The sequence below is a fragment of the Phodopus roborovskii genome, unplaced genomic scaffold, assembly GCF_943737965.1.
Source record: "Phodopus roborovskii unplaced genomic scaffold, PHOROB, whole genome shotgun sequence".
Taxonomy (NCBI): Eukaryota; Metazoa; Chordata; class Mammalia; order Rodentia; family Cricetidae; genus Phodopus; species Phodopus roborovskii.
Window position 1 is genome coordinate 4,724,934 of NW_026126576.1, and position 20,367 is coordinate 4,745,300.

The 20,367-nt window shown below is 44.2% G+C and overlaps 1 protein-coding gene across 2 annotated transcripts in view; it reads left to right on the plus strand.

The window, feature by feature from the left end:
• The first annotated feature begins 10,408 nt into the window (after positions 1-10,408).
• Positions 10,409-20,367, plus strand: part of Ppp4r2 (protein phosphatase 4 regulatory subunit 2) — a 36,921-nt gene continuing 26,962 nt past the window's right edge. Inside the window, exons 1-2 of one of the 2 annotated variants that reach the window (XM_051203471.1) lie at positions 10,409-10,696; positions 11,504-11,585. In XM_051203471.1, the coding sequence (XP_051059428.1) occupies positions 10,663-10,696; positions 11,504-11,585 (116 nt within the window). In that variant the 5' untranslated portion in view covers positions 10,409-10,662. The remainder of the gene's footprint in view (positions 10,697-11,503; positions 11,586-20,367) is intronic. The other variant, XM_051203470.1, reaches the window with a different exon arrangement.

A 20,367-nucleotide genomic window follows, 5' to 3' on the forward strand; every position in this document is an offset into this window, starting at 1 on the left:
CACACACACACACACACACACACACACACACACACACACTTTTTTTTTATTTTAAAGAATAAGGGTGGAAGTGTTGCCAAACCAGTTGGGGAATGACTGTGGGAAAGGTGGAGAGAGGATCAGGGGTTCGGGGTTAGCCTGGGTTACATATAGAGTTTGAAGCCTGCTTGGGCTGTACAAGACTGTCTAAAAGAATCGAAAGAGGGCTGAGGGTATAGCTCAGTTGGTGACATGCTTACTTTCATGAAATCCCAGGTTTAAGTCCCAGCACTTCGTAAACCAGGGAGTGTGGAGTGCTCCCACAGCTGTCATCTCAAAACTTTGGAGGTGGAGTCAGAATAATTAGAAGTTCTAGGTCATCTTCTCATACTTGACTTTGAGGCCGGCCTGTGCTACATGAGATGAGAGGGAGAGAAAGGAACAGACAGAGGCAGAGAGAAGCGATGTTTGGAAGAAGAGGAGACAAGAGTCTGAAATTGGCCCGAGAGTTTTGAGAGGAGTCGGGTCCACTGCACCTTGACTTCAGCCCCCACCCCCATCCCCAAGCTACAGAAGGATACATTTCCATCAGATTAAGTGACTGAGTTAGCAGCAGTAAATTGTCATTGCAGTTTACAGAAAACAAACACAGTTACAGGGTGTGAGGGAAGGAATGCCTGTAGGAAAACTCTGACACATTCTCTTGATGATATTATTAAAGTGAATGTCACTAACAAAGGATACACTTGATGTTTTACCGTGCAATAGGGTGGAAAGACAACATTTCTTCATGACATTCTTGCCATGATTCTTTTTTTTTTTTAATTTTTTTAAATTTATATAACAAAGTCCATTTAAATGAAAACAAACATTTATAAATATTTGGGAATTTGGGCAAAGTTCTTTCCAAACTACTTCCTGCTGGTAAGGGGCGCTGTCATGGGGGATTCTAAGGAGATGCAGAAATCCTGGCTGTAGTCTGTAAGGCTGCTTTGTCCAGCTGTTTTGAATGTAGGATGACTGGTACTCTGTTTCAGGCGGTCTGGCTTGATCAAATCACATTAGTCTGGAAGGAATCCACATCTTTTCATTTTCTGTGGAAACAAAAATAGAAATCCTTTTCCCCAGTAACTTGTCCTTGAACTTAAATTTTGGAGTCAAAGCATTTTTTTTTAATTTAATTTATTATTTTACATGTCGATCCCAGTTCCCTCTCCCTCCCTCCCTTCCTCCGTCTCTCCCTCCCTCCTTTTACCCCCCCTGCCCTCTCACATGCACTCTAACCACCCTCCCCTCCTACCCCCCCACCCCAATTCCATATGTAGGGGAATGCCATCCAGTTGGGGTCATGTAGCTCTGACAGGTCATGTGAGGTAGGGACTAGGGCTTCTCTCCTGTCTCTAGATTAAGACAGTTATCCCTCCATGGGGGATGTGTTCGCAAAGTCCTTTTGTGTAACAGAGATACATCCTGGCTCCACTGTCTGAGGTCCCTTAGACTGCTCAGTCCTTCTGGCTGAGACCCATATTCAGGGGGGCCTGAGTCAGTCCCATGCTGGCTTCCCAGCTGTCAGTCTAGTGGCCTTTAGCTCCTCCTTGTTCAGGTAAGCTGTCTGTATGTGTTTCTGCTGCCTGGTCTTGTCCTCTCCATCTGTATCTGGGTTCTAGTTTGACTCAGTGTTTATGTATGGGTGTTTGATCCTGTTTCCAACAGGCATTAGTTGAGGGCTCCATGGATAAGTTAGTTGTTAATCTCACTCTCCGGGAAGGGCATTTATGGTAGCCTTTCCACGGATGCTCAAATTGTTATTTGGCAGCAGTCTTGTAGTTCTCTAGACCTTTCTTTGTGTTCAATTTTATCTTCAAACCAATATTGGCTCCCTCTTTTATGTTCTCTCTCTCTCTCCTATCTTCTATTCCTAACCAGGCTCAATCTTCCTGGTCGCACATGTTTTCCTTTCCTCCCCCTCGTTTTCTCCTACTTCTCTCTCCATTCGCTGCCCCCTCATTTCCCCTGAGCTCTGGGGGGGACTTGTCCCTTCCCAGTTCTGTGAGGAGCTTTATATGAATCTCTTAGAATACACCTTGTATCCTAGTTCTTCTGGTGGTGTGAATTATAGGCTGGTGATCCTTTGATCTAGGTCTAAAATCCATATGAGTGAGTACATACTGTGTTCTCTTTTTGTGACTGGGTTACTTCATTCAGGATGGTTTCTTCAAGTGCCATCCACTTCTTGCCATGATTCTTGATGCCAGCCTAGGTCTATTCTTATAAAGGACTCTGTGTTGCATTGGAGCATCACATCAGTGCTCAGTTCTTGACAAAATGAGTAGTAACATGGCTGTCCTTGTAGGAATTTACACTAAGGTTTCAGGAGCCTGTGGCACCTCAAGCACCTAGGTCTTTTTTGTTTGTTTGTTTCGTTTGGTTTGGTTTGTTGTTTTTCGAGACAGGGTTTCTCTGTATTGTTTTGGAGCCTGTCCTGGAACTAGCTCTGTAGATCAGGCTGGCCTCAAACTCACAGAGATCCTCTTGCCAATGCCCGGCAAGCACCCAGGTCTTAATCAGCTCAGAGAAAGTGTCTTGTATTAGTGCAGTATCTCTTTGCAATTGAAATTATTCAAAAGACAAAGGTAGCCAAAATCATAGATATTTTTGTCAGTTAGCCTAAATAAGGACACAGGGTTGTAGTCACTGAGGCAAGTCACTGACTTAACTGGTTAAGTCACCTTTGTTGGCTTCAGGTCACAGATGAAGAAACAGGCATTTTAGAACATTAATGATTTACCTGAGTCCATACAATCAGGAGGTAAGGACCTGGGAGTTAGACTCAGGTGTCAAATTTTAGACTTTTATCTAAACCAGAGCATTCAATTTTATCATATTCAATTACTGATAATGTATCTGTAGTGTATCTGTATGTTTATATGTGTATGTCTGAAATTTTCTTTTCTTTTTCTTTCTTTCTTTCCTTGGAGGGTTTTCTGTAACTCACTCTGTAAAGCAGGCTGGCCTCAAACTCACAGAGATCTGCTTGCCTCTGCCTCCTGAGTGCTGGGATTAAAGGCATCTGTCACCACAGCCCAGCTATTTCCCTGCTTTATTGAGCAAAAGTTCAAGACAGGAACCAGAGGACCAAGGAGGGCAGTCACAGGATCTTTCTATGTAGTCCTGGTTGTCCTGGAGCTCTCACTATATATACCAGAGTGGCCTCGAACTCACTGAGATTCTCATGCCTCTACCTCCCAAGTGCTTGGGTTACAGGAATGTTCCCCCTTGCTCTGTTTTTTTCTAGAATTGTAAAATATATTCCATAATGCCATTATGGATGGATAACCCATAAGTATACAATGACACCTTTTGTATATAGCAGATAGAGTGGCACGTCATAAAGGGGGATTATTTAGTGTGGTGATATCTTGCTTGTACAAATAGACCCTGTCTGGGGGTTCAGACCTCTATGGTTACCTAGTGGCAAGCTCCACTCTCTGACCCCTAGACATGCTTTTTTTTTTTTTAAAGATTCATTTATTTTTTTTATGAATATAACATTCTGCCTCCATGTATGTCTGTACACCAGAAGAGAGCACCAGATCTCATTATAGATGGTTGTGGGCTACCATGTGGTTGCTGGGAATTAAACTCAGGACCTCTGGAAGAGCAGTCAGTGCTCTTAACCTCTGAGCCATCTCTCTAGCCCCGGCTATGCTTTATTTGTACAAGCAAGATATCACCACACTTTAGATTGGCTTACATAATATGAGCTCCAAATGCATGTACATACATGCTGTGGAATATTAGTTTAAGATGTGTTACATTCATGTATGCTGTGGGATATTTGTTTAATGATGTAAAGATGTGTTGCATTCTTTTATATTGCATTTGTTTAACTCTTTAAAGCTATGTAACTTTGCCTGTCTAAGACACCTGATTAGTCTAATAAAGAGCTGAACAGTCAATAGTTAAGCATATAGGATAGTCAGGGCTGACAGGCAGAGAGAATAAATAGGAGGAGAAATCTAGGCTTGAAGGTAGAGGGATGAGCAAGAAAAGGAGAAGAGGAGGATGTTGCCGGGGTCAGCTATCCTGTCACACAGCCAGACACAGAGTAAGGAGGACAGAAAGATACATCAAATAAGGAAATATAAAAAAGCCCAGAGATAAAATGTAGTTAAAGAGAAATGGAATAATTTAAGTTAGGAAAGCTAGCTAGAAATAAGCCAAGCTAAGACCAGGCATTCATAGGTAAGAATAAGTTTCCATGTATTTCCATTTATTTGAGAGTGAGATGGTGGGCCCCCAAAGAGAAAACAAACAAACAAACAAAAACCCAACTACACATACACGTAACTAAAACACACATGTGCATACATACACAAATATGAATATATACAGATACACATAAAAATGTACATTTGGGTTTATTCGCATTTAGAACTTTTATTTTTATTTATGTGCATGTGTGTACACACATTGGCTTCTATGTACATATCCCATGCCTACGGGTGTTGAAAACTGGAGTTACAGGCAGTTGTGATCTGCCTGGGTGCTCTTTGAGAGCAACAAGTGCTTTAGCCACTGAACCATCCTCTCCATCCCCTATAATGCTCATTTTTTGTTTGTTTTTTTTGAGACAGGGTTTCTCTGTATTGCTTTGGAACCTGTCCTGGAACTCAGTCGGTAGACCAGGCTGGCCTTGAACTCACAGAGATCCGCCTTCCTGTATGTCTGCAGTGCTGTGATTAAAGGCGTGCACCATCAATACTCAGCTATAATGCTCATTTTAAACTAGTTTGCTGTTACTGAGTCTTGTCATTTCCTTATATATTTTGAATATGAACCCCCTTTCAGAGGTTCATTCTATGGCTTTCTTTCTGATGGCTGCCTTGTTTGCTGAGCAGAAATACAGTGATATTTCAACCCAGTTCTGTTTGCTGGTCTCTATCTTGTGGAGACTGGCTGTTGGGTTTTCTAGATTTTCCTGGGTCTCTTCTGGTCTTTTACCACAGACTCAGCTCAGGAGGACACCAGACCCCAGTAATTCCCCATGGGGTTACAAAAAGCTTCTGCCACACATTCTCTGAAGTTACCCTGGGGGTTTTCTCTCTTTCCTTTCTTTCTGTAGCCTACTCTGCAGCCTACTCTGTCTTCTCCATGCTCAGGTTCTTCCCACTGCGCACACACAGTGGGGCTACAGTCTTAATGTGGCTTAAGGTCCTTCTCTGTTTTGGTTTACATCTGAAATGTCCCCACTGGTTCAGTTTGTAGTGCTTGGTCCCCAGGAGGTGGCAATACTTTAGGAACATTGTGGAACATTGAGAAAATGGGGGCAGGGGTGGGCTGGGGTCAGCTGGGGTTGGCCTGGGGGTGGGTGGGAGGAAGCAGTTACAGGAAGTGGCCTTTGAAGCGATTCCTGGCTCCTGGTTCATGCCATGTTCTCTCTGCTTCCTTATCTGCTGTGATGTGAACAATGCCGAACTTCCAGCTCCCACAACGTGCCCTGGGTGGCCCCACCATGCCTTCCCCACCAAAACTGTGAGTTGAATAGATCCCTGCTCCTGGCTGGGCAGTGGTGGCACATGCCTTTAATCCCAGCACTTGGGAGGCAGAGGCAGGTGGACCTTTGTTAGTTACAGTCCCAGCCCAGCCTACAAATCAAGTTCCAGAATAGCTAGGACTGTTACATAGAGAAACTCTTTCTCAAAAATAAATAATAAAAAATAATAAGATTTAAAAAACTAAACTAAATGACATTCCTGTTCCTGAATCTGTGTCTGTTGGGCATTTGGCCAGTGAAGAGAAAGCTAAGGCACTAGTATATACTAGCTGTCATTCGTGAACTCCATGCTGTTGGCCCTGCTGATCCTTGCCAGAGCCCTGTGATTGCTCCCCTGAGAGTGTGGAATTGGCATAAGTTAGCCTTTAATCCCAGCCCTTCTGCCTGAGTTAGAGCTAGGTGGATCTCTGTTAATTTGATGCCAGCGTGATCTGTAAAGTTAGTTTCTGTTCAGTCAAGTCTGGCAGATCATCACACAGTGAGATCCTGTCCAAAAAAAAAAAAAAAAAAAAAAAAAAAGGCAGGGGGACCAAAAACCTAAAAAACGTAGTAATTTTTGTTTGCATAAAAATTAACCTGAGTCAGGTATGGTGGCACATGCCTTTAGTTCCAGAACTTGGGAAACAGGCAGATGGACTCTGAGTTCAAAGCCAGCCTTGTCTACAAAGTGAGTTTCAGAAGAGTCAAGGCTTTCAGAATTTCAGAAACGGAACCATTATAACCATTTTCCTCTATCATGGCTCCTTTTATCAGTAATTGGGAAGTTGTCCGGATGGGCTGTTTTAGTTGATCTAGCCTTAACTGCAATCCTAGCTTCAGCTGGGGCTGAAGTCAGTGAAAAATGTGCCCAAGCTAAGCTTCCCTCTGCCTTTCCCATCAGGCTCTTGCCACTGGGCTAGCCAATGTTCTCATGAATAGGAGCTGACTTCTGCCATCAGTCCCCCAGGATCTTCTATGATCCAGCCATTTCTCTCCACCTTGTACAGTGTTTCAATGTAGGAAGAGATCTTACATAGGCAGGATCCTAAGAATCCTGGGGAATTTTGTGGCTGGCAGACACGTCTTGGTCTTGCTTTCCTCCCAGGGAATTAGCAGGGTTTAGCGGGAAGTTGACCAGTCAAGAATTCCAGGAGGAAGTAGGACAGGAATCAAAGAAACAATCCTCAGGCTACTCTTTTGCCTCTACTCTCTCTCCAAGCCTGGCCTCCAAATACCAGATAAGGTCCAGGACAGTAGAAGTGCCCAGGGCAATGCCAGCCTAAGCGAACAAGGGGAAGTGAGTTAGTTTAAATTGAGACCAGAAATATGTGAGGAAGGTTGCCCAGTAAACCGTAGGGGAGGAGGTTTTTTGTTTTTGTTTTTAAACAGAAAACCCTAAAAGGGAAGGCTGGAGAGATGGCCCATGGTGGCTGAGCATGGTGGTCAATACCTATAATCTCAGCACTCGGGAGGCTAAGAAGGCAGGAAGGTGCTGAGTTAGAAGTCACTATGAGGATAAAGGGCTAGCTCCAGGCCAGCCTGGTCCACAGAGTGCAATTTTGTCTGTAAAAATTAGAGTTGTTGGGGTAGAAAAGGGAGAAGGAGAAGCGAGCAAGACAGGTGAGCGAGGACAGAGGGAGAGGAAAAGAGGGAGAAGGAGGAATGAGGAGAGGGAAAGGAGAAGATGAAGAGAGAAAGGGGGAAGAAGGGGGAGAGAAAAGGTGGACGAGATGGGAAGGGAAGAGGGGAATAGGGAAGGGAAGAGAGGAGGAAGTAGAGAGAAAGGAAAAGAAGGGGAGAGAAAGGAGAGGGGAGGAGAAAGAGACGGGAAAGGGAGGGGAAAGGGAGGAGGAAGGAATGGGGGCAGGTAAATAAACAGAGGGGGTGGGGCTCCATTGTACAGAACTTGCCTAGTCTGTGAGAGGCCTTGGGTTCCAACCCCAGCACATAAAAAAGAGCTATGTGGATTCTGAAGGGCCGTAAAAGTATATTTGACCCAAGCTGAGAGTGGCACAAGGGACAAAGCAGCATGACAGGAATGAACTTGGCTTGTTCTTTAGTGGAAGGTTCCAGTAGAACTCCCTGTAACCATGTAACAGTGGAATACAAGAACTACCAACCACTGTTGGTTCTGAGCACTTGAAACAGACCGGTTCCCCGAGGAACTAGTTTTTATTGAAGAATCCAGGAACTGAATTTTAAATTCCTCTGAACTTTACTCCTCAGATTTAAATATCTTCACTTGGCTAGTGGCAGCTGGATCGTGCAGCACAGATTGCTTTGATGTAAGAGCCCTGGCCCTATGGTAAATAGGGCAGCAGAAAGGAGATGTTAAACTTCATTGTGAAGTTAGATTCATTCAGAGTTGGAGGGACCCCAACACACGGCAGTGATGGTCAGTGGCTTCATGACATCATCCTCCCTGAAAACTACTCTGGTCAGTGGTGTCTTAAAGACGGAGACGTCAGCAAAATTGACAGAGTTATTAGGGATGGGAATATGTATATGTACATATATATATATGTACATATACACATCCACACACTCATACACACACACACACATATATATATATGTGTGTGTGTATATATATATATATATTGTTTTTGTTTTGTGAGACAGGGTTTCTCTGTAACTTTAGAGGCTGTCCTGGAACTTGCTCTGTAGACCAGGCTGCCCTTGAACTCACAGAGATCTACCTGCCTCACCTCCAGAGTGCAGGGATTAAAGGTGTGAGCCACCACTGCCTGGCTGTAATCCCTACTTTTTTTTTCTTGTTTTTTTGAGACAGAGTCTCTTTGTGTAGCTTTGGAGCCGGTCCTGGCACTCACTCTGTAGACCAAGCTGGCTTTGAACTCACAGAAATCCACCTGCCTCTGCCTCCCAAGTGCTGGGATTAAAGGTGTGCACCACCACTAGCCAGCTGGGAATATTTTGCTTGCACCTACAGCCTAGGGTTAGAGTCAGAGCTAGGTTCATTTAAGGTCAACTTTGTAATGGCTGTGTCCATATCCTGTGTCTCAGAAGCCAAGCAAACAGGCTTCTTCCCTTCTTTGTTATCAGCATAGTAGGTGGATCTTGGAAAAAGAAGGTGGAATAAGCAATTGCTTTTATTTTTTTATTTTTGAAATTTATTTTTATTTTGTATGTGTGCATAATGGAAGTCAGAGGACAGTCAGAGGGAATTGACTTTTTCTTTCTACCACGTGGGTACCATGGATCAAACTCTGACTCCATGAGCCTTCACCTAATAAGCCATCTTGCTGGAACTACCTTTTGAAAAAAGCAGACAGAAAAAGTATAACAGTTAATGCTGGCAAGAGCCAGATGTGTTAGGTTCTGAGTTTGGAGAATTATCTTGACATATTTTGTCTACAATTGTCAGGGCTAAAGAGCCCCTTCCAGATTCCTTATAAGAACTGATGCCCAGGACAATAAAGCATCAGCTGCCTGAACACTTCAGAATTTTAGCCAATGTGTGAACGCTTCATATCCACCATTTCATTCCTTGCCTGTGTGTGTGTGTGTGTGTGTGTGTGTGTGTGTGTGAATAGGCATGTGTGTAAGGATGAGGGGAGAACTTGTGGGAGTCAGTTCTCTCCTTCCACTATGTGAGGCTCCAGGAAGGGAACTCAGGTCCTAGCTTGGCAGCAAGTGCCTTTACCTGCTGAACCATCTCCCTGACCTTACTGTGAGGCTTCAAGGGCTGAGGAATTAGCTCAGTGCTAGAGCCTTAAACAGCATGTGCAGGGCTCCTGGAACTCACATACACCTGAGGCTTTGAGAATTTCTTGAGTTTAGGTCAGTAGCCCAAGGTCACAGGAGAGGACATGAGATAGAAATCGAGCATGTGAGTTTTCAGGCTTTTGGTCACTCAGTTGCAGCCATCACTTCTCACCAAGTACCAAAGTTGGGTCTAGGCAGGTAACCGAAAGGTCTGTTTTGTTTCCAAAATGCATAGGGGCCACTGAGATGCCTCGTCAGGTAAAGGCGTTTACCAGGAAGCCTGAGGGGGTCTGCGTTTCATCCATGGAATCCACAAGCGGTAAGCAGAGAACCAATTTTCAGTGTTGTCCATTGACCTTCACATGCATGCTGTGGTACACCTCCCCCCAGTACATAAGTAAATAGATGTAGATATTTAAATAAGAAAAGGCATACTGGACTGGAATGTGGCTCAGTTGGTAAAAAGCTTGCAGAGCAGAGCCCTGGGTTTGTTTCCCAGCACCCAAACCCAGGAATGGTGGTACACCTCTATCCTCTCAGCACTTAGAAGACAGAGGGAAGGAGAAAGAGGGGGAAAAGGGAGAAAGGTAATCTTCCAGTTTGGGGAAGGTAGGATCCTCGGAAATACTTTGAAGATGGGCGGTGGTGGCTCATGCCTTCTTTAATCCCAGCACTTGGGAAGCAGAGGTAGGAGGATCTGTGAGTTCCAGGCCAGCCTGGTCAATAGAGTCAGTTCCAGGACAGCCAGGGCTACACAGCGTAAAGCCTGTTTTGAAACACCGAGGCCCCACCACACCCTACCTCCCGTCCCCCAAATTGAAAACGTATTTTCTGAGCGCCAGTGATCACTGCAACAGTACACAGTGATCTGCACCGGCGTCGCCAGTGTACGGATGGGGGAACCGAGAGACTCAGACAGGCGAAGCGACACATCACTGGCACTCCGTAGACTAGAGGCGTTTCTCAGGGCACCCTAGCAGCCGCGGGCTCCGAACTCGTGCCTCCATCCCTCGCGCCCCCGCAGCGCAGCGCAGCGCAGCGCACGCGCACTGGGCCGGGCCGGGCCGAGCTGGGCCCGGATGGCGCACTTTTGGGTGTGTGCGAGAGCGCGCGCGCGCGCGCGGCGGGAGCGAGGACGGCAGGCGGGGTGGCGAGGGGGTGGGGGAGCGTGCGCGCGCTGACGTGCCGGGCGCCATGTTGGAGGGCTGGTGGTAGCGGCTCGGGGAGGCTCTCGCTCTGTCGGTCTCGCTCCGTCTCTCGCTTCCTCCCCCCCCCGCCTCCCTTCGGGACCCCCCCCTCCCCGGTCGCCGGCGTGTGGCGGAGTGTGTGCGAGGGCGGGGGCGGGCGTCGGGGGGGCGGGCGCCGCGGACCCCGGGACGGCGGCCGAGGGAGGCGCCGGCGGCGAGGGACTCCGCGGCGCCATGGACGTCGAGAGGCTGCAGGAGGCGCTGAAAGGTGGGGGTCGCCGCGCTGCGGGCCGCGCGCTCGGGCGGAGGCCGCCCGCGCCGCCCCGCAGCCCCCGCGCCGGGCTTTGTGTGGGCCGCGGGCGTGGGGGGAGGGGAGCGCCTGGCTCCGGCGCGGCCTCGTCGTGCGGCGGCGGCGGCCTCCGGGCCTGGGGAGCCCCGCTCGCCCTCACTCACCACGCCGGGACCCAGGCGTGGCGAGCAACAGGCTCGAGGGCGCAGCTTCCCAAAGTTGGGACCTTGGGGTCCCGGCGTTCTGAGATGCCCCTTTGGACATCCGGGAGCATTTCGGGATGGCGCCCTAGTGGGGTGACTTGGGGATGGAGTCAGTCAGATAATACGCTGCGGGGTTCGGTTCGGGGCTTGGATCGGATGCCGGGGCTCCCCTGCGCCACTCTTGGGAAACACTGAAGGATGGTTTGTGAGGCGGAGTGCCCCCTTTAGGAGAATTCGCGCTGTCGGTGCAAAGGGGTGACATGGAGGTTGGAACTCGGATGGACGTGGGTATTTGGGTGAGAGGCTGGTTTTCTTTATTTTTTTTTTTTTGCTTTTTTTGATACAAGAATTCTCTGGGTATCCCTGGCTGTCCTGGAACTCACTCTAGAGACCAGGCCGGTCTTGAACTCAGATCCTTTTGCTTCTGCCTCCTGAATACTGGGATTAAAGGTGTGCACCGCCATGCCCAGCTGAGGCTGATTTCCTTCATTGTTTTCTAATGTAGAGAAAGACTGAATAAATTTTCTTGGAGAGGACGTACTGATAACCTTTCTTTTTTTGTTGTTTTCCCCCCCTTATCTAGATTTTGAGAAGAGGGGGAAAAAGGAGGTTTGCCCTGTCCTGGATCAGTTTCTCTGTCATGTAGCGAAGACTGGAGAAACGATGTAAGTAGAAAGCATGGATGGATGGGTTCATGGTCCCAGGCCTACCTATCTTCAGAGTTGTTTAGGAAAGTGGGAAAAGAGGATTTCAGAACACTTATGTAATGGGTCTGTCAAAAATTGGAGACCCTGGGGATGGGTGAGACAGACCAACAGGTTAGGATGCTTGCTGCCAGGCCTCAGGACTTGAGTTTCATCTGGATATTCTACATAGGGAATCCTACACAGGAAGGAGAGAATTGACTCATACACAAAAACGAAGAAGTAAATATAGTAAAAAATTGGAGAGGCCTTAAAGATCATAGTAAAGGCAAGATAGATGCCTTCCTGTGTGTTGCATAACAATTGTTAAGAATTTATCAAAAGTTTTCTGCGTATCTGCTTTGGCACAAGGAGAACCTACTCGTTTGAAAGGACCGTAGAAAAGAATGTCCCATTATTCTGTTTCTTTATCTTTGCAAACAAGTTTAGTCCCACAATTTTGTGGCTTTGATACTGTTAGGGATTTGTTGTTGGCATTTTTTTTTTTGTACTGTCCTGTATCCAGCCTTTTGTTGTCATACCAATCTATGTTGTTGTTTTAAGTCTTAACTTGTATTTATTATCTTGAGGATTTGCCATGATTATTTGACACATTCCAGATAATGTTGTCACTGTCTTGACTTTCTAGGTTAGTGTACGTATTACACATGCCCAACATCTTACTAGGCTTGTGTCCAAATGTTGTCAACCTGAACTTACACTGTATTTTTTCAAAAGGAAAAATCTGCTTTATTGTTATCTAGTTTATGTGGTAGAAGTTGTTTTCACACTGGCTCAGTTACTTTGTGCAAGACGGCCTATTTTTGTACACACTGAGTAGTGTAGGGTGGGGAGCAGGGGAGAGGAAAGGGTATTTTGGGTTCAGTGTTAGTGGGTTGTCTGCTTAGTTTGAGTATAACGTTTAGCAATGATTATATAGCTTCTTTGTCATTATCATTTTTCAGATATGGTCTCATTCTGTAGCCCTGGCTGGATTTGAACTCGGTGGTTCTTACTGGTCCTGCCTTCCAGGTGCTGGAATCAAAGTCTTGGGCAGCCTTTCCAGGCAGTTTTTATTTCTTTGAGACAGGATCACTAGCTGAGATGGCTCTGAATTGTTAGATAGCCCATACTGATCTCAAACTTTGGTCAGTCCTATCTCAGCTACCAAGTACTGACTGGGATTACAGGTGTGAGCTCCCTTGCTCAGCTTTCCCTATTATTGTCTCAACATCATCATCACATTGTTGTTATTGTTAACGATTGGCACTGGAGCTGGAACCTAGTACCTCATATACTAGACAAGAGTCCCTCCACTGAGCTACATCTCAGTTCCCTTAAAAATTTGAGTTACCCTGGGCATTGGTGGCACAGAGGCAGATGGATCTCTGAGTGTTCGAGGCCAGCCTCATCTACAAAGTGAGCTCTAGGACAGCCAGGACTGTTACACAGAGAAACCCTGGCTCAGTCCCCCACCCCCCAATTTGAGTACTGTTTCTTTAAAGTACCTACATTGGCTTTGAATTTAGGTCCTTTCTGCTTTCATCTCTGTAGTGCTGGGATTCATGCAAGCCCCAACATGCCCGGCTGTCTGTCTTTATTAACAAGTGTTCATTTCTTACAAGTTGTGTTTATGGCTGTACTTTAGCTTTCTAATAAGTAGCTGGATTTTAGGAAGAAAATACATCTGCTATCGTGCATAATTTGTTAAACAAGCAAAGCCTCTTTAGTGGTCTATTAAAATATATTAATTCAGGCCAGGAGGTGGTGGCACACATTTTTAATCCCACTATTTGGGAAGAAGAGGCGAGGTGGATCTTTATGTTCAAGTCCAGCCTGGTCTAGAGTGAGTTCCTAGATAGTCAGGGCTATACAGAGAAACTGTGTTAAAAACTAAAACAAACAAAAATATGGAAGTATATACATCAACTTAATGTGACTAGTATTTCTGTGCATGTCAGTTTTAAGAATGGAATTCATGCTGGGCATGGCAGTGCATACCCTTAATCCCAGCAGAGGGTTAAAAGCAGACCTCTATGAGTTGGAGAATAGCCTGGTCTATGTAATGAGTTCCAGGACAGCCAAGGCTATACAGTGAGTCCCTTTCTCCCAAATCAGGAACGCTCTAGTGAAAAAAAAAACATTTACTGGGTTGGAGAAATGGCTCAGTGGTTAAGATCACCGGCTGCTCTTCCAGAGGACCCAGTGAGTGATTTCTTCCACTCATTTGTAGGTTCACAGTTCTCTGTAACTTCAGTTCCAGGGGATCTGATGTCCTCTTCTGGCTTTCCAAGGGCACAGTACATACTGTGGTACACATTTTTATGTGCTGGCAGAACACCCATAGTGAATGCAAGTCACTAGTTTTACTTACAGAAAAGCTTAAGGTGAGGAGGTGCCATATTTCAAAAATAAATGAATCCCTAAGATATCATTGCTTACATCGCCTCTTTCCCTTGAGTTGTTGACTGGACTAAGCTATTTCTGTGTCATCAGAAGAAAAGTGTTTTATTTCCTGAAGTTTATTTGATATGCAAGATTATCTTAACTGGGTAGTGGTGATATATGCTTTTAATCCCAGAATTTGGGAGGCATAGGCAGGTGGATCTCCTTAAGTTTGAGGCCAGCCTGATCTACAGAGTAAGTTCCAGAACAGCCAAGGCTATTGCAGAAAAACCCTTTCTTGGGAAAAGAAGGGGAAAAATTATCTTAGACTGTGATTATCTGTACAAACTGACTTAACTTTTTGATAAGCACATTGTTCTAGTTGAAAGTTTCTAAATGGTAACTTTAATATTCTGCTTTATCCTGTCCTCTGTCAAGATTGCCAGGTAGCCTGAGAATCTTGTCAGATTTTGAATCCTCTACATAACTACCTACCTCATTTGGATGTTGTGTATCTAAATGTTCTGTATTAAAATGATTGGTTCTTTTATATTCTTTATTATATTTGATGGAGTTTGGAATTTTTTTTTTTTTTTCAAACTAGGTGCAGCCTTTGTTTGCTTGCTTTTCACTGGGACCTGGGCCTTGCTTATGTTAGCCCCATGCTCAGCCATTGAATCAGTCACACTGCAGAACCAAATAGTGATTACTTTGTTTTCCTGGTGCTTGAGATCACATCCAGACACTTCTGTGTACTAGGCAAGTGCTTTTCAATGAACTTTTTCTACACTAAAAATCCTGGTTCTGGAAATGGAATGATGGGATTAGTATATCCTGGAATTATTACATGGGTTTATCATTGAACACATTCCACAAAAGGTGGAAATAATGCTAATGTTTGTTTTGCCTCCCCACCCCAAGACAGAGTTTCTAACCTGGTACTTAACTCTAGACTAGGGTGGTCTCCAGCTCACAAAGATGTACCTACCTCTGTCTCACGAGTGCTGGGACTAAAGGCATGCACCACCACCACCTGGCTAAGAATGTTAAGTTTTTAATGTGTATGGGTGTTTTTGCCCACATAACCTGTCTGTCTGTGCACTGTGTGAATATCATGCATGCCAGGATTAGAAGTCAGCATGTGGTCAGAAGACAGTGTGTGAAGTTAGACTTGTGAGCTCCTTTGTGGTGTTTGAGAATAAATCCAGGTCTCTGGAAGAGCAATAAGTGCCCTTAACTGCTGAAGCATTTTAAGATCCAGCCCCAATAATGTAATTTTTTTTTTTTAAACAAAATATGCCCCATTTGTAGTGTTCATCAGCCCACTCCTATTTGGAGATTCCTTCTCACTGTGTAACTGTGTAGCCATAGCTGTCACTTAATGTGAGGTTGGTTTCTAGACATGATCTCTGTTGTGCCATTCAGGAGCTCAGTATGAGCAAAAAGTGTTCCTTCCCTCCAGATTGCTCTTCACCCACTGGTGGAGTGGCCAAGAGCATTTCATTTTTAACTGCTGCTATCAAGTTGGGCTGCCATGGTTTCTGGTGGTATTTTATTTTGTGATACTTAGTTTAGGACCTCCCCTTGGCCTCTGTATTATTATTTCCTCTTGAGTGGGTAGGTCCCAGTGATGTACAGGTTGTCAGTTTTTCCTCACCCTTTGTGGGGTTTGTTGGGCTTTTTATTTTGTTGTCTAGTCTGATGGTGCTTTGAGAAGTGAACTAAAGCCAACAATACCATTCTTTCTGATTTCCTTTTTTAAATTAAAAAGAAAGAAAAACTTAAATCTTTGCTATACCAGTGTTGTGTGACAAAAATTTTCCTGGAGAGCAAATGCTCTTCTACTCACTCAAGGTAGGGAGCTCACAGCATGCCAAAGTATGGAATTTGGGGATTGGTGTTCCTTACAGGGATACGGGTGAAGTTATTCATAGGAGCAGAAATGACTCAAAGCTGCATCACCAGCACCTTCCTCCCCCAGTATGGACGCCATCTCACAGAATGGGGGGAAACCTGGAGCACCGCACAGCTGCAGACAGGGCAACAGGATGGAGAGTGCCCTTTTCTTGTGTTTCAGGAGGTCTAAACCTTTTCTGCTGGTGTCTGCTTCTAGGCAGCAGTCTGGTAACCTGGTCTCACAGTCGTCTTTGCCACTTTTCTCTGAAGCTCACTCAGCTTTTCTTCTCTGAGAGGGACTCTCAGCTTTTGTTTACTCAGATTGGGAGGGGCCTAGTGAATCTGGTAAGCTTCAGGGAGTTCTTGAGTTGTTTACCTCCCTGCTTGAGAAGCTAGCCTGCAGGATGGAATGTGTTAATTATGGAGGAAACTGTTATACAACAACTGTTTAAAACAAGGGTACTAATAGTATCTCAAACTGTGAAAATAATATGTAAAAACTTAGCACATTGCTTGGTGCTAAATAAATGATAACCTGTCAGTAGGATTTGTGGGTGTTGGTGTGAGTTTGAGGTGGTCTAGCTATTGTCCAGATTAGCCTGGCTCTAGTTGCCAGTCCTGTCTGACCCTCCTTGTATTTAAATACTTGACACTTCAGGACTGAAGTAAAGGTAGTCACAGTACTGTGTGAGGAGGTTGGGTCCTCTAATTTTTTAAGGAATGTTGTTTTGTCTGATACAGTGTCTCAAATGTTAGCCATATCCTGCTGTTGTGAATTTAGTTACCTTCCCCCTTTTAATCTGTTAATTACTTAATGTTGGGGCATACTGATTTTTTTTTTTCAAATCACATATTATTTTTGTGTGTGGTATAAGTGTAGAAGTCAGGACACCTTGCAAGCATCAATTATTTTCTTCATGTGGCCACAGAATCAGCTCAGGTTAGGTTGTGTGCCATCTTGCCAGCCCCAGATTTTGTTTTCTTTTTTTATGGAGAAAACTACAGATAAAGGCTTTGTTTTTTCCCCCTTCCTCAGGTTTAGCTACTGTTCATTTCCCCTTTAATTTTAAGGGTGTAGCGTCTGGAACTTGGTCTGCTGTATGAGCTGCAGTTAACTTTACTGTACCTATAACGCCTTAAGTATATATATTGCTTTTGTGTTATTGTTTGTGTGTATGAGTTTTGGGAGCATACACATATGGATGCCAGAATTTAAGCTCACCTTTTTGGCTAAGCTGGGGTGATCAGCACTCTCAGGAGCTACTATCTCCACCCTATAATGCTGAGGTTACAGGCATGCAAAGCCACATCCTGCTTTTTTATGTGGATGCTGAGAATTCACATTTAGGTCCCTTAAGCACTCTTATCTTCAGAACTATCTCCCTATTAGCATATATTACTTAATAATGGATTTTAGTGTGAGGCTTTTGTTGTTGTTTTTTTCTTTTTTTAATGTGTGGGTTTGTGGGGTTTTATTTTCTTTTTGGTAGGGTTTCTGTGATTATCCTGGAACTCCTTATGTAGACCAGGCTGGCTTAAACTCAGAGATCCCCCTGCCTCTGGCATGCTGGCATTAAAGGTGTGCACCATCATGCCTGTCTTCAGTATAAGGTTTATATATGCAGGGTCTCACTGTGTAGCTTTGCTGGCCTGTGTTGATCAGGCTTGCTTTGAACTCAGATTTGCCTACCTCTGCCTCCCTCCCAAGTCCTGGGATTAAAGGCATGTACCACCAGCAGCTCTGCCTGGCAACAATTTCTTTAGGTTAAATCTTGCTCTGTAGCTCCGGATGCCCTTAGACCTTGTCCTTTAGTAGTTGTTTTTTTACTCTTTGGGGAGCCAGCCACCTAGCTCCCATGTAAATACACACGGAGGCTTATGTCTTATGACTGCTGGACCTTAGCTTGGTTCTAGCCTGCTTTTTTTTTTTTTTTTAAACTTAAATTATTGCATCTATGTTTTGCCTTTGGGCTTTTATCTTTATCCTGTATCGATAGCTTTCTTTACCTCTTAATCTGTGGCTTGCTGTGTAGTTGGGTGGCTGGCCCCTGGAGTCGTCCTCTCCTCTTTCTTCCCAGATTTATCCTATTTATTCTATCTGCCTGCCAGCCCCGCCTATCTTTTCTCTGCTTAGCCACCTGCCATTTGGCTCTTTATTAGATCACTCAGGTGTTTTAGACAGGCAAAGTAACACAGCTTCATAGAGTTAAAAAATGCCATACATCTTTGCACCATTAAAACAAATGTTCCATGGCATAAACTAATGTAACACATCTGAAAATAATATTCCACAACACTCCTTAGTACTGAAATTACACATGTGAATACAACTGCCCCACATGGCAGTTTTTGCTTTGAGTTGTTAACTGTCTCCCACCAAACCCCAGGAGAGATAGATTTTATGAACATATTTTGTATAAGACATCAACTATTACCTGGTGTTGGTGGCACATGCCTTTAATCCCAGCACTTGGGTGCAGAGGCAGGTGGATCTCTGTGAGTTTGAGGCCAGCCTGGTCTACAAAGCTAGTTCCAGGACAGGCTCTAAAGCAATACAGGAAACCCTGTCTGAAAACCAAAAAAAGAAAAAAAAAAATCAAGTATTTCCTGTGCGTATCCTGCTATAATCTTTGTGACAGTTCTCTGTGAAGTATATATTCTGTTTAAAATGGGGCAAGGCTTATAAAGCTTAAGAGTGTACATGTGGTAAGTGATGCAATTATACTTGGACATGGTCAATGCCATAGGTCTATTAGAACTCATTCCTTTATGCACTGCTTGTGTTGTGTTCATTTGTGTGACATTGTCCCTCTCCACTGTAGCAGTCTTATTTAAAACCACCATTAGAATTTAAAGCTTAGTTTTTGGGTGTAGGGTTCTATTACTTAAGTGATGGTTGCTTACCTAAGCTGACCTTATGTACTTGAATAACTGTCCTTTCTTTGTGGTACAGCACATGTCTTGATTTCTGAGCTTTGTTATTGGGAGAGGTGTTAGAAAGGTTGTGTGTTGATGCATGTACACTGTTTGGAGGCACTTAACTGAAAGGCAGTAAGATAGGTGACCTGTGTGCTCTTAACATCTCATTTGCACATTTCTGGTGACCTCAAAAACTAAACACTTTGAGTAAATAGTTTTTGTAGAGGCATAAATTCGATTAGACTGATATATGTTATTTTTGAAGGGACCCCTGCACCTCAGAGTGTTCCCTCCTGGACCCTGGATTAGGCACAAGCCTAATCTGTTTTTGCAGAGATCTTTATTAAGCAGGGAAGATAAGTAAATGGCTGAATTCTGACTCAGGCAGAAAAAGAACAGCTAATGACCTTGGTGCAATTTTTTTATAGATTTATTTATTATGTGTACCGTGTTCAGACAGCATGTATGCCTGTACATCAGGAGAGGGCATTGTTGATGCAATTTGTAAGAGGATTAAACGGGAAGGTTTGTGTCAAATGGTCTATCATGTAGTAGTATATTTTGATTAGACCTGTTAAAGGGGACTTTTGATTGTTGGATTTTTTGATAGCTGGATCTTGGTAGTCAGTCTCTGGAGGAGGAAGTGGTCAAGTGGAATGGATTCCAAAAGGAATGGATTTTGGTGGCTGGCTGAATGTAATGTGATGGTTTTAGGAAGAGGGAATGGGGGAAGGACAAGGCCTGCCCATGTTTGCCATGGTGGGGCCTGCTAAAGCCCCTTCAATTTTAGTTTGTAGTACATAAACCTGGTCTTTTCTTTATTATATGAAGAAGGCATATATTGTAAAGTATTTGAAATTAGAGGAATATGAGGTTTTTTTTGTCACTTGGGTTTTACACTATTCTAGTGTCTATGAGAAGGGAAGGTGGCTTATCAACCATTATCAAGTTGTCTCAGGTTTTACATGCTAAAAGGAATTTGTTTTTCTAGATTGTTTTATTTTGATTGTATTTAGGGATCCTTCCTTAGTGACTTGCAGAGTTTCTTTCTGAGATTATTGATTCTGTATCTCTTACTGGTTCTTGGCATGGAATCTGGTCTCATTGTTTAGGGGTTTTATAAGCAGTGTTTCTTTATGGAGCAATAGTAAATATGGGTAGAATGTGACCTTTTTTTTTTTCCTTTTTTTTAGAGATAGTATTTTGTAGCTCAGGATGGTCTCGAACTACTGATTGATCCTCCTGCTTCCAACTCTAGTGTTAGATTTGTGCCACCACAGTTAGCCCTACATTTGGAGCTATTTACTGAATTTACTGAGTCAGTGAGTAGATAACACCAAGGCTGTTGTATTTCACAGGATTGTTTATTTTGTGCTTTTATTAAAAGATTTTGATAGTTTTAGTCTTTGCCCCTTTTCATTTAGCAGGTTCATAACTACTTGTTGCTTGTCTTTCTTGTATTTTCTGTAGTCTGTGGTCTTGCTGTCCTGTTGTTCTCTGTAGGAAATCACTGGTACAGCCCAAGTGTGGCTACTTTTAAAAACATTGTCGATGGGATTGGGGT